Source organism: Podarcis raffonei, chromosome 12 (genome assembly GCF_027172205.1).
Source record: "Podarcis raffonei isolate rPodRaf1 chromosome 12, rPodRaf1.pri, whole genome shotgun sequence".
NCBI classification, from domain to species: domain Eukaryota; kingdom Metazoa; phylum Chordata; class Lepidosauria; order Squamata; family Lacertidae; genus Podarcis; species Podarcis raffonei.
In genome coordinates this window covers 18858105-18871122 of record NC_070613.1, presented here as the reverse complement: position 1 = coordinate 18871122, position 13018 = coordinate 18858105, and the positions used below count along the sequence as shown (strand labels likewise).

The window sequence follows — 13018 nt, the reverse complement described above, 5'->3', positions numbered from 1 at the left end:
AGCAGAAACTAAAGTACAAGTTGCTGAAACAAATAAGAAAATTGAAGAAATCTCGGGGAAAATTGATTTAAATACAAAAAGTATAACTGACCTTGGAAATAAAGTGAACTCTAATGCAGAAGCAATTGGGAAATTATTGGAGGAATCATCTATTACACGACAGATAGCTGAGGAAGCTAAAGAAATTGCAACTGCTGCTGAGGAAAAGTTTCCACCGGTGTTTAAGAAACTAGATGAGCATGATTTGGCACTCTCTATGCAGGATATGCAACGGAAGGAGAGGAACTTAAGGATCAGACTTGTGCCGGAAAAGGAAGGAGATAACTTGGTGGACTTTTTGACAAAAGAATTTTCTGACTTTTGGAAGCAGGAGTTGGACAAGGAAGAATTTAAGATAGAGAGCGCATTCAGATTGGGAACAAGGCAGAGGAAGAACAGAGCCAGAGATTGTTTAATAACTTTGAGATCAAAGGAGGAGAGAGATAAAATATTGAACCTGCACTACCAAAGAACCCTTCAAATTGAAGACTTTCACATTGAGATTTTTAAAGATATTCCCAAAAACATTTTAGACGCAAGAGGCCTCTATAAGGACTTGGTGATACTGCTGAAAAGGAACTACATACCATTCAGGTGGGAGTTTCCTCAAGGCTTGTCTTTTAAATATAAGGGGAAGAAAAGAAGAATAAAGACAATGAGTGATAAAGACAAGTTTTTAGGAGAACACGAAGAAGATCTACAGAAGGAGGTGTTTCCGGGACAAGGGCATCCTTCAAGCAAGGGACCATTAGACACGGATACGGAATCACCGACAAAAGAGGAACAACAACTAGGAGCTGTAGGAGGAAAGAGCAAATAGCCCCATCATGGCTCTGCAACTTCTAACCTGGAATTGTAATGGACTAAATATCCCCAGAAAAAGGAAAAATATATTTCATGCCTTAAGGAAAGACCAATTGGACTTGATTTGTTTACAAGAGACGCACGTGACAAGAGCACATTGGGACAAGAATTTATATCCTCAGATAGAGTAAAAAAGAGAGGAGTGGTGATCTATGTAAAGGAAAGATTGCAACCGAAATTAATTTTTAAAGATGATCAAGGAAGATATTTGGCAATTGAAATTCAATCTCAAGGAGAAAAGTTTTTGATAGTGGGAATCTATGCACCAAATGAGGGGAAAGCTGAGTTTTTTAAGAAGTTGCATGAGACTTTGATGGATTATATGGATTACAATTTAATTGTGATGGGAGACATGAATGGAGTAGTTTCAACAAATATGGACAAATCGCAAAGACAGGTAGTTACAAAAGACGGAAGACTACCAAAAACTTTCTTTGAAATGACTGACAATATGGATTTGATAGACATCTGGAGAACAAAACACCCATTAGAAAGAGAGGGAACCTTCTTTTCTGAAGCCAAAATGACATGGACAAGGATTGACCAAATCTGGGTGACTAGCGGTATGGCATGGAGTATAAAGAAAGTGGAAATCTGCCCAAAAACCTTCTCCGACCATAACGCAGTAAAGATGGTGATGAAGCAAACAACAACTGGTTCCTTCAGATGGAGAATGAATGACACCTTACTCGGAGATGAAGAGATCTGCAAGAGGGCCCAAAAAACTTTGAAAGATTATTTTGAAATCAACTTGAGGACTAAAGTAGAAAAAAGAATAATATGGGACGCAAGTAAAGCCGTGATGAGAGGATTTTTGATACAACAAAATACACTAAAGAAAAGAAGTCAAAATGAGAGGAGAGAGAAAATCTTGGAAAAGATAAAAGAGGGGGAAAGGAAACTAAGATCGAAACCAAAATCGCAAGAGATTTTAAGAGAAATTAAATTATACCAAACACAATTTATGGAATTGATGAATCAAGAAATAGAATGGAAAATTAAACAAATGAGACAAAAGACCTTTGAATCTGCAGATAAATGTGGCAAGTTATTGGCCTGGCAAATAAAGAAGAGACAAAAACTCAACACGGTAACAAACTTAGAAGTGGATGGAAAGAACATATTTAACCCAGCGGAGATTAGGAACTGTTTTCAGAGCTACTTTAGACAACTGTATACACAAGGGCTGCAGAAAGAAATGGATATACAACAATTCCTCGAGAAAAATGGGCTGAAAAAGATCTCCCAGGAAAGTAAGACAATTTTGAATCAGGAAATATCAGCACAAGAAATAGAAGGTGCCATCCAAAGTATGACGCTGGGCAAATCTCCCGGACCGGACGGACTGACTTCCAAATACTACAAAGTTTTGAAGGAAGGGTTATTACAACCCCTGAAGGAAGTCTGTAATGAGATTATGGAGGGGAGAAGGGCACCCGACACGTGGAGGGAGGCCTATATCACACTTATACCAAAGACAGAGACTGAAAAGACCCAACTTAAGAACTACCGACCCATCTCGCTACTAAATGTGGATTATAAAATCTTTGCTGATATTTTAGCAAAGAGACTGAAAAGAGTTTTGATGGAGGAGATTCACGGGGACCAAGCGGGCTTTCTCCCGAAAAGGCACTTGTCGGACAACGTAAGGAATATAATTGACATTTTGGAAAAGTTGGAAGTGAATATAAACACTAAGGCAGTTTTGATATTTGTGGATGCCGAGAAAGCCTTTGACAATATATCTTGGAGTTTTATGTTGAAGAACCTCCGGGGGATGGGGGTAGGCCAAGGGTTTGAAAATGGTATAGGTGCAATATATTCTGAACAGAAAGCAAAATTAATTGTAAATAATGTGGTTACAGAAGAGTTCAAGATTGAAAAAGGGACACGTCAGGGGTGCCCTATCTCCCCACTACTCTTTATATCGGTCCTGGAGGTTTTGCTAAATATGATTAGGAAGGACCAGTCGGTTAAAGGGGTTCAGGTCGGAGCTAAACAATATAAATTGAGAGCATTTGCAGATGACCTGGTACTTACATTACAAGAGCCAGAAGCTAGCACGAAAAGAGTTTTGGAAATAATTCAAGAGTTTGGTCAAGTGGCAGGATTTAAATTGAATAAGTTAAAGACTAAGGTATTGGAGAAAAATCTAACACAGTTTGAAAAAGAAAGGTTTCAGAATGTGACAGGGTTGACTGTGGTTAAAAAAGTGAAATATTTGGGGATAAATATGACAGCTAAGAATGTGAATTTATTTAAAGACAACTATGAAAAAACTTGGACAGAAGTGAAAAAAGATTTGGAGATTTGGTCAAATTTGAAGCTTTCCTTGTTAGGTCGAATTGCAGTTATAAAAATGAATGTATTGCCAAGAATGCTGTTTTTGTTCCAAGCATTGCAAATAATGGATAAGACGGATTGTTTCAAGAAGTGGCAAAAAGATATATCTAAATTTGTCTGGCAGGGCAAGAAGCCCAGAATAAAATTTAAGATACTAACGGATGCAAAGGAAAGAGGGGGATTCGCCCTGCCAGACTTTAAACTGTACTATGAAGCGGCAGCTTTCTGCTGGCTAAGAGATTGGCTACTTCTTGAAAATACGGATATTTTGGATTTAGAAGGTTTTAATAACATCTTTGGGTGGCATGCATATTTGTGGTATGACAAGGTTAAAGCACACAAAGGTTTTAAAAACCATATTGTCAGAAAAGCACTATTAAATGTCTGGACTAGATATAAAGATTTGTTGGAAAACAAAACCCCAAGGTGGCTGTCGCCAATGGAAGCTAAGGCGGTTAAAAAGTTAAATATGGAGTCTAAATGGCCAAGATATTGGGAAATTCTGGAAAAGGAAGGGGACAGATTGAGATTGCAGAGTTTTGAGAAACTAAAAGGGAAAGTGAGAGATTGGTTGCACTATCATCAAATAAATGAAGTGTTTAAAATGGACAGTAAAATAGGCTTCCAGGTGGAAAAATCAAAATTGGAGACTGAACTGTTAGAATCCAGCACTAGAAATTTGTCAAAAATGTATAATTTGCTGCTGAAATGGAATACACAGGATGAAACGGTTAAATCAAGTATGATTAAATGGGCTCAGGACATTGGTCATAACATTATGTTTGCTGACTGGGAGAAGTTGTGGACCACCGGGATGAAATTTACGGCATGTAATGCCTTAAGAGAAAATATTATGAAGATGATCTATAGGTGGTACATAACCCCAGTCAAGCTTGCAAAGATTTACCATTTGCCTGATAATAAATGTTGGAAATGTAAGGAAAAGGAAGGCATATTCTTTCACCTCTGGTGGACGTGCCCGAAGATTAAAGCATTCTGGGAAATGATCTATAATGAACTGAAAAAGGTATTTAAATATACCTTCCCTAAGAAACCAGAGGCCTTTCTCTTGGGTATTGTCGGCCAAGGGGTGTTAAAGACGGATATAACTTTTTTCATGTATGCTACAACAGCAGCAAGAATACTCATTGCGAAGTACTGGAAGACACAAGAGCTACCCACTCTGGAAGAATGGCAGATGAAGGTGATTGACTACATGGGCCTGGCAGAAATGACGAGCAGAATCCGAAACCAGGGAAGAGAAGCAGCGGAAGAAGAATGGAAAAAATTTAAGGACTATTTAAAGAAATATTACAAAATTAATGAAAGCTAGAATGATGTTGGACTAGAAAATAAATGGTTACTATTAGTAATGGATAAGATAAGGAGAATAAGGAAGATTAAACTAAATTAAAATAAGGGAAGATTTGCTGAATAATTGATTAGAAATTGGAATACAGAAAAGGGAGGCATGAGGAAGTCGGAGAAGAAAGGTATAAGAAAATAAGATCTGAAATTGTACTTGTTTTTGTTTTTGTTTGTTTGTTTGTTGTGTTTATTGTATTGTAGTGTTATGTTTTTGTGGTTATAAAAAATTCTTTAATAAAAATTATTATAAAAAAAAATAAGTAATCCATTCTGGCAACAGTCCAATAATCCTCTATTTGTGTGGCTTACAGTTCCTTTTACTGCACAGTTACCACTATACCACTTTTCTCATCTGTTATGCCTAATGCCTAAATTGTTCAATCTTTTCAAAAAATACTGTGTAATGGTTAAAGTGTAAAACTACTTATATTCAAAAGGCAAAACCTACATTTTGGTATATCTCATCTTTTATGTTAGTGTAAAATAAATACATTTTGAGTTATGTTATATTCCTTTTTGTAGAGCTAAAGGTACAAGAGCTCATTCAGCAAAGAAGACTTTTGACTGCAGGTTTAGATGCAATTATGCAAAGCATGCAAGAGATAGAAAATCTTATTGCAGGCAATGTGAAGGTAGCAAAACCCAGTGGTGAGTATGAAATTTAAAAAGTTATCAGACATGCAATTCTTCAGAATCCTATTTTCACCTAAGTAGTGTGTGATAGAATGATGTGCTCAAAAATGTTCATCTCAGCTCCATACTGGCAAAGCTCCCTGATATGGACAGGGCCAGTTGCACTCCACAAGGGCTGTTGCTTCTTTCACTGCATTCCTCCATGGAATCCTGTTGCCAGACTTCTGACATAGTTACAGCCCTTGACATCTGCCCACCATTACCAGTGGACACTTCCAACAAAACTGTGCTCAGCTCTGTAGTCTTAACACCAGTGCTGATTCCTGTAAGTTTGCTACTCTATCTATATGTATGAATGTATAGAGACCATGAATAAGAACAGGGTGATTGCCTGCAGTTGTAGTTCTGCAGTTGTTTGTGCAAACACACAACTCCTTCCTTCCTTCCCCACTGCAGATATTTAGTGTGCTTGAAGTTTATCATATGACTATTTTATAGGGCCACTATATTGGTCAAGAATTTGAGCCGTACCCCTGCTGCATCTGCGTGGAAGGGCATCTACCAAAAATCTAGTTTAGTTTTGGAATCTTTCCAAATGTACAGTGTGTGTGTGTGTGTGTGTGTATACAAATGACAACCTGTTAATATTTATCTTTGTAGAAATTGAATTTGACAAAATATATGAGAAAAGAACATTGCTTTTGGAAAACATGGAATTAAATCTGCAAGAGCTGAAAGACCTTGCAAAAGGTGGTGTAAGTGGTAAGTAAAGTGTTAAATTTTAGTATGTTGGGCATTCCTGCCCATGGACATAGCTTGGGCATCTGCCCCCCAATCAATAAAAATCAATACAAATCTGAGGTTCTGGCTCCCCTAACAAAAGCCAGCCCCCACAACAAAAATCCTGGCTATGCCCATGTTTTGAGAGTTATAACCAGAGCAAATGTGAGACAGAAGCTGTGTATTCCTGCTCCGTAGAACTCTTTGTGTTTGAAGCCATATACACGTGACATTAGCTACAATTCATATCTATCCTGTAGAGTCTTTAGAAATACTGCTGTTTAATGCATTTTCCTTTAAACCAGTTTTCATAAAATGCACTTCTCAGTTATACTGAGGTGTGTACATTTAAGACAGTCTGTTGAGTAGGCAATCTGGTACTGTGGTATTGATGCTATTGAGTACCACTACCTAAGATAATGTTATTTTTTATTAATAATCTTTATTAATTTTCATTTTGTGTGTCCAAACAAATGCTGTAAAGAAAGGAAAATATGACAAATAACAGAAAAAGGACGATTGATCTTACTTGAATAGTAGATTTATTAGGTGGATGATGGGGTATTTGGATTGGGCTGTTCCTCTTGCACGAGACTCAGGCAGGAGCAAAGAATTGTGGGAGGTAGACCATTTCTCTTCACTTTTTCGGACTCGCCAAGCAGGAGCATTTTCACAAGAATCTCAAAACCAATTAAACATATGGCCTACATGGGTAGATCTTACTGATAACCCTTGAAAACCATGGCTCTTAGAACGGGAGGAATGACTTGAAAGATTGTGACAAGCAATAGAGGACCCTGCTGGGTTTAGATGCTTTGTCTTTTCTTTTACTTTCTTATGCATAGAACTACTCAAGCCTTGCAGAAACTCTGAGGAAACCATGAAGATTTTCCCTTTGCCGTTAAAGCAGACTGCGGGAGGGAAATAAGCAGCTGAAGGGAACTGTTGATTTCAATATTACTGCAGGCAAGATGTGCCGCAATAGCCCTTTGTGCCCCTGAAGTGGACAGGACTCACTGACATCTCACTGATCAAGGGAAGTAATAGTGCCACTGTATTCTGCTCTGGTCAGACCTCACCTGGAGTACTGTGTCCAGTTCTGGGCACCACAGTTCAAGAAGGACACTGACAAACTGGAACGTGTCCAGAGGAGAGCAACCAAAATGGTCAAAGGCCTGGAAACGATGCCTTATGAGGAACGGCTAAGGGAGCTGGGCATGTTTAGCCTGGAGAAGAGGAGGTTAAGGGGTGATATGATAGCCATGTTCAAATATATAAAAGGATGTCACATAGAGGAGGGAGAAAGGTTGTTTTCTGCTGCTCCAGAGAAGCGGACACGGAGCAATGGATCCAAACTACAAGAAAGAAGATTCCACCTAAACATTCGGAAGAACTTCCTGACAGTAAGAGCTGTTTGACAGTGGAATTTGCTGCCAAGGAGTGTGGTGGAGTCTCCTTCTTTGGAGGTCTTTAAGCAGAGGCTTGACAACCATATGTCAGGAGTGCTCTGATGGTGTTTCCTGCTTGGCAGGGGGTTGGACTCGATGGCCCTTGTGGTCTCTTCCAACTCTATGATTCTATGATTCTATGATTCTATGACATCTCTCCTTTGCGCCTCTGCCGCAGACAGGAGGAAGATGATTTTACGCTGTGTTTTCTGTTGACTTCTTTTTTCCCCAACCAGCAAAACCACAATTGTTGAAGTAAAGCCAGTGTGCTGAGTAAAAGGTCCAAAGGATGCTGAGGCAAACATGCAGAGCGGCTGTTAGTTGACAAAGCGCATGGTTGCTGCATCAGGCAGCCCACGCCGCAAAAACCATTAACAAAAATGATCCAACCACTGAAACAGCAACTGCCAGCAACAAGAACATAAAAAACAAGAAAGGAACGAAGTAAAAAATAGAAGTAAAGCAACTGAACACAGACTAGCGAAAGACCTGTAGCAAGGAGAAAGAGTGTTTTGTTTTAACCTTGGCGGAGGACACGTAAAAATTGTGGGACGTCTACCTCCCACAGTTCTTTGCTCCTGTCTGAGTCTCGTGCAAGAGGAACAGCCCAGTCTGAATACTTCATCGCCCACTGTCATAAATGGAACAAATCAAGACAATGTTATTTTAAATTGTGTTTTGTTACATTTTTATTGATTTTTCTATGTACGCTTCATAAAGTCTCACATATAGCATGTACAGGACAACATTGCATAACCTTTAGAGGTTTAGATAGCACTCTAGCCTGTGTCTTCAAGCAGCTCATATATATTTATTTATATGGGCTTACCGCATGCAATTGCTTTTGATGCATAAAATCTTTGCCAATCTGTCACTTGGGTACTAATGATTTCTGTCCACCTCTTCTATTAGACACTAAAATGAATTTGTACAATGTGGCTGGTAAAACTGTTTTGCAGCTATCTGGGCACATGGTATTAAAATTTAGGCTCCTTCAATGCAACGTGCCCTCTGTAACAGCACCATTTTTTTAGTTTGCTTTTGTAGAGAACAGTTCTAAAAATGTAATTAGTGACTATCTTTTATCCAGAGAAGAAAATACAGGCGATAAGTGAGAAAAGAAACCGTTTGGTTTCTAGTTTTGAGGCAATTCTTCAAAATATGGAAGAAGCACTTAGTTTACACCAAGGAGCAAGGACAAGACCTGATGGTAAGTCCAAAACAAAATCCCATGGAAATGGTGCTTCAGAGACATTGTCACAATAACTTCTGATTGCAGTTTGCTTAAAACCTAGAGCATCTGTTCTACAATACCTTTTCTGAGGATAATGTTTATTGACAGTAAATGCTGTTGTCTCTTGTTTTTACTGTTTTATCTTTTGTAAATCATTTCGAGGTGTTTTTTTTACAAGCAAGCAGGGTATAATTCTTTATTAAATATATAAATAAATACATAAATAAATATCTCTATCCTCACAATGAGAACACAATCCTGTTTTCATGGAAGACCAACTGAAAGGATTACAGGTTGCATTTTCTGCTGTTCTTTCCTATAGCTCTGAAAAATGCCAAATAGGAACTGCCACTTTATTCCATCCTGCTATTTCAGAATTCTCTTTGCTACAGAATCTCAATGTTATATGATTTCAGTTTTAAAGGAAATAATAAATATTAATAAATATTGCTTTCTGTTATTGAATATAACCATTTTTACATTTCCTAGAGAGAAATATAAGTGATCTCATAGAACTTTCCAATCTAGAATCAAAATTGGATGAGATGGAAAATTTAGGAGTTTTTTCAGGCTTTCAACTGGATACTATAAGTGAGTAAAGAATTAACACCTTGTCTATACAGTAGCATGTATTCCAAACTGGATTTAGGCTGAGGTTTGCCTTTTTTAAAAACAACTGGTCTATAAAGAACACAATATAATTTCCTTAGTAGATAAATGCAAAAACCACTATTATATATAACAAAACATCTTTAAAGACATTTTTTTTCCTTCATTTAGTTCATTAACATCTATTTTATTTTGTTAGGGAAAAAAATGTGCAAACTAAAAGAACAAAAAAAGAAATTGATTAGTAAATGGGAAAAATATTTTCTAAAAGAGTATCCAGAAGGATATATACCTGAACGTAAGTACAAATATGATTATATTATTGGGTTATTGGCAATTTTAATGTCTTATAATTAATTCCTGTCAAGTATTTTTGTTCACCTGTGAATGTTAGTCAAGAAACAGAATTTTAAATGCATTATAAACATGCAACACCAAATGACGCCAAAGGGTAATTGAATTTTTTGACTTATTTATAGTGTTTTTTCCTGTGTGTAGATCCACCTCTGGTCAATAATATTCTGCTTCTTCAGGTGTATCTGAAGAAGTGTGCATGCACACGAAAGCTCATACCAAATTCTGCTTCTTGTAAGCCAAGGATGGGGAATCTCCAACCCATCAGGTATTTCTGGACTGCAGATCCCCATCATCCATGACAATTGGCTATGCTGATTAGGGCTGATGGGAGATATAATCCTACCACATTTGGAGGGCCACAGGTTTTCTCATTCTTGTTGTAATCCTTCTTTTCCATCCCCTTTCCTACCTAGTTTACTGTAACTGTACTAAAAATGTTCAGTGCTATTTTTCTAGAAAAAGAGCTTCTGGAACTCACCATGAACACATCCCTTGTTCTGTTATAATGACAATGGCACCCATCTGAGAGGTGCCGAAACTGAAGTCCAATGAGTTCTAGCTGAAAAAAGCCCTGAGAATGTTCAACACAACTACACGTGTCTGCAACTTTGGGGCATTGCCTTTTTTAATTCCCTGCTACCAGCTTGCAGATATAACATGTAAATGTATTGTGATAGAAGGTGAACTAGCATGATTTACTAATCATTATTACCTGATAGTTTTTCTTCCCTTCCTTACCATGCTTCCAGCTCCCTACTACCTCCTTCCTGCCATGGGGAAGCCCCACCCCATAGCTCCTCATAGTAACTGTATCTTGGAATTCCTTTGAAGCAACTCTCTCCAGCATTCCCTCTCCCACCTCCTTGTGCTGACTTACCTGATGGAATGCACACATTCACCATAACTTCTGTAAGTTAACAGGTGCCAGGTGAAAGCACTCCTCTTCTCCCAGGCCTTTGGGCAAATTAAACTATCTGTGGCTTTTAAACGTGTGTGTATTGTTTGGTTTGCATTTTTGTGGTTTTACACTGTACACCAGGGTGTATGGGATGTTAGGGGAGGGGTAGTACCTTTGGTGGGGGACTCATCGTGCTCCTTCTGGGGTAGTTTGACCACCTTTGTCCCCCACCCTGCACTCAGCTCTCACCTGTGGCTCATAGAAGCTGTCAGCATGCAACAGCAGCCACACCCTGGGAAGGGCTTTGACTGGCTGGCTAAACCAGATGAGAGTAGTAGATGGCCTCAAACCACCGTTGAGTTAGGGACTTCCCATGCATGTGAAGGCAGGCTCTGGTGGATTGAGTAGATGAGACCAATTGTGGATACAACAGTCAAGAAAGCAGTTTCTGCACAAGCTGTAGAGGGAAGTGAGGAGCAGGTGGGGCTCATCAACTTGGGAAAGTAGCCCATCTAGGAGAAGGAAAATTCTGACCCTAAACTTCTACTGCCTTCCAGGATATCTTTGGGAGAAGAAACAGCTAAGGAGTAAACCTTACACAAATCAGGAGTGTAGGCTCTAAGATGGTTGGATGGTGCCTTGTATGCCTTCTTCTGGCAGCTCCTGCTGCCCAGCTGGTGCCAAACACATTGCTCTGCTTTCCTTTAGACCACATCAGTGAGGATGAGAGGGAGGTTTTGTCACCTGGGCAGCCTAGGACCTCCATGCACGCTGCCCAGGTTTGAGCATTGGGGAGGTCACTTCAGAGCTGCTTATGCAGCAATTTGACTTCACCTCTGGAGATGCACTCCACTCTCTCTTGAGACAAATGGGTGCCAGCAATACTGTAAGCCACTGTGTGATCCTTGGACAAATGATTGTATGTAAATTTAATAAATAAAATAATAAATAAAAATACTTACCTTACACAAAAGTACTGTGCCTTCCCCCAAAAGCTATATCCTTCCTGATGTTCAAAACCTCTTCATTCTTTTATCTTTATTTTCAAAGGCCCAGTCTACATATTACATCTATCACAGAGAAATGTCAACAGATGATGGTGATAAGTTGTTATTGTATACAAAACACCTAATGTTGAAGGTGTTTTACAGAGTACAAAAGGTCACATGCCTACCACAATGGCATCACAATCTAAAATTCAACATGGGATACAAATGAAGAAGGGAGGAGGGAGTGGAGATGGGAGAAACATGGGAAGAATGTGTGATTATAGTAGTTACATGTAATTAGACTTAGTTACAGCATGGTATGTGAACTAGGGCAACCTCATGGATACAGTGGCAGTTGAGGATAGGTTTTAGGTCAAAAGATTGTTCTGGGAGGCAATTCTAGACATATGGCACAGCATTTGAGAAAAGTCAAAATTGTTTAAGAGAGCAGGGAACCTTTGGATAATTGAGAGTGGAGAAGCTCTGTAGCACTGGTAAACATGTACTGCTTTCTCATCACATGGAGTGCCTCTGTGGCAGTGCCTTATGCTTTTGGATGGGATGGCACTGGCACAAAGTTTTATTTATTTATGATTAGTATTTGTTTAATTTATATCCCACTCTTCCTCCCCAAAGGAGCCCAGGGCTCTTGCCTCATGTGAAGTTAAATTAAATTTTTCACTAAAGGTTTGCTTTTGTTTTTGAAGCCACAAAAAAAGACAAAACACCCAAAGAATTAGCTAGAAAAGGTTTGTTCTCATATTTGCGATCAAGTATCAAAGATCTGCAAGAACAAGGCATTATTCGGCAAGATAGCATGTCTGGTAAGTATTGTAGTCAAACTTTCTGTGTTTCTTTGAGTTTTCTGAACAGATAGACTAGGGCAGTCCATGGGTTGCATTAAAGCTCCAAAGAGCTTTTGTGGTCCTTCTATAATGCCGACAAAATTTGTCATTTTAAATAATAAAAATAGTTGTTGCAGTTGTTAATTAAAAATCTTCTTATTGCGTCTACGGGATCCCAGCTGTGATGCCAGCCTTCAGAGGGCTCTCAGCACCAATAGGCCACTCTACTATCACATGGCCACATGCAAGCCACCTCATTATGGGGGCAGTGCTGCTTTCTTCCTCTTTCCTCTGCTGCCTCCATTCTCCTCCTTTCCCTCTGCCCCCTCTTAATTTTTTTAAAAAATGTTCATTACCACCATGTCAGCCCCATTTGCTAGACACTTTGACTTTGAGACAAGGCCAAAGGCAGGGGTGGCACGTTCCATTTCACTGCTCTGAAAATGTATAAAACATTTATTTTCTGCCTCCTTGGTCTCCCTTTCTTTCTGCTGTTCTTCTAGTTTTATTTTAACCTGCTATTACAACAAAGGTGTGCAAGCTAGTTTTTGCTTTTTTGTGGGGGGGAGGGTTCAGGCTGGTGAGCAGGTATTTGGTGAGGCTAGGTAAGA

The 13018-nt window shown here is 38.9% G+C and overlaps 1 protein-coding gene across 4 annotated transcripts in view; it reads left to right on the top strand.

The window, feature by feature from the left end:
* Positions 1-13018, top strand: part of CCDC7 (coiled-coil domain containing 7) — a 149245-nt gene that overhangs the window by 119949 nt on the left and 16278 nt on the right. For 3 of the 4 annotated variants that reach the window (XM_053359538.1, XM_053359537.1, XM_053359536.1), the window contains exons 64-69: positions 5137-5262; positions 5908-6009; positions 8566-8685; positions 9199-9300; positions 9518-9616; positions 12270-12386. In XM_053359538.1, the coding sequence (XP_053215513.1) occupies positions 5137-5262; positions 5908-6009; positions 8566-8685; positions 9199-9300; positions 9518-9616; positions 12270-12386 (666 nt within the window). The remainder of the gene's footprint in view (positions 1-5136; positions 5263-5907; positions 6010-8565; positions 8686-9198; positions 9301-9517; positions 9617-12269; positions 12387-13018) is intronic. The other variant, XM_053359539.1, reaches the window with a different exon arrangement.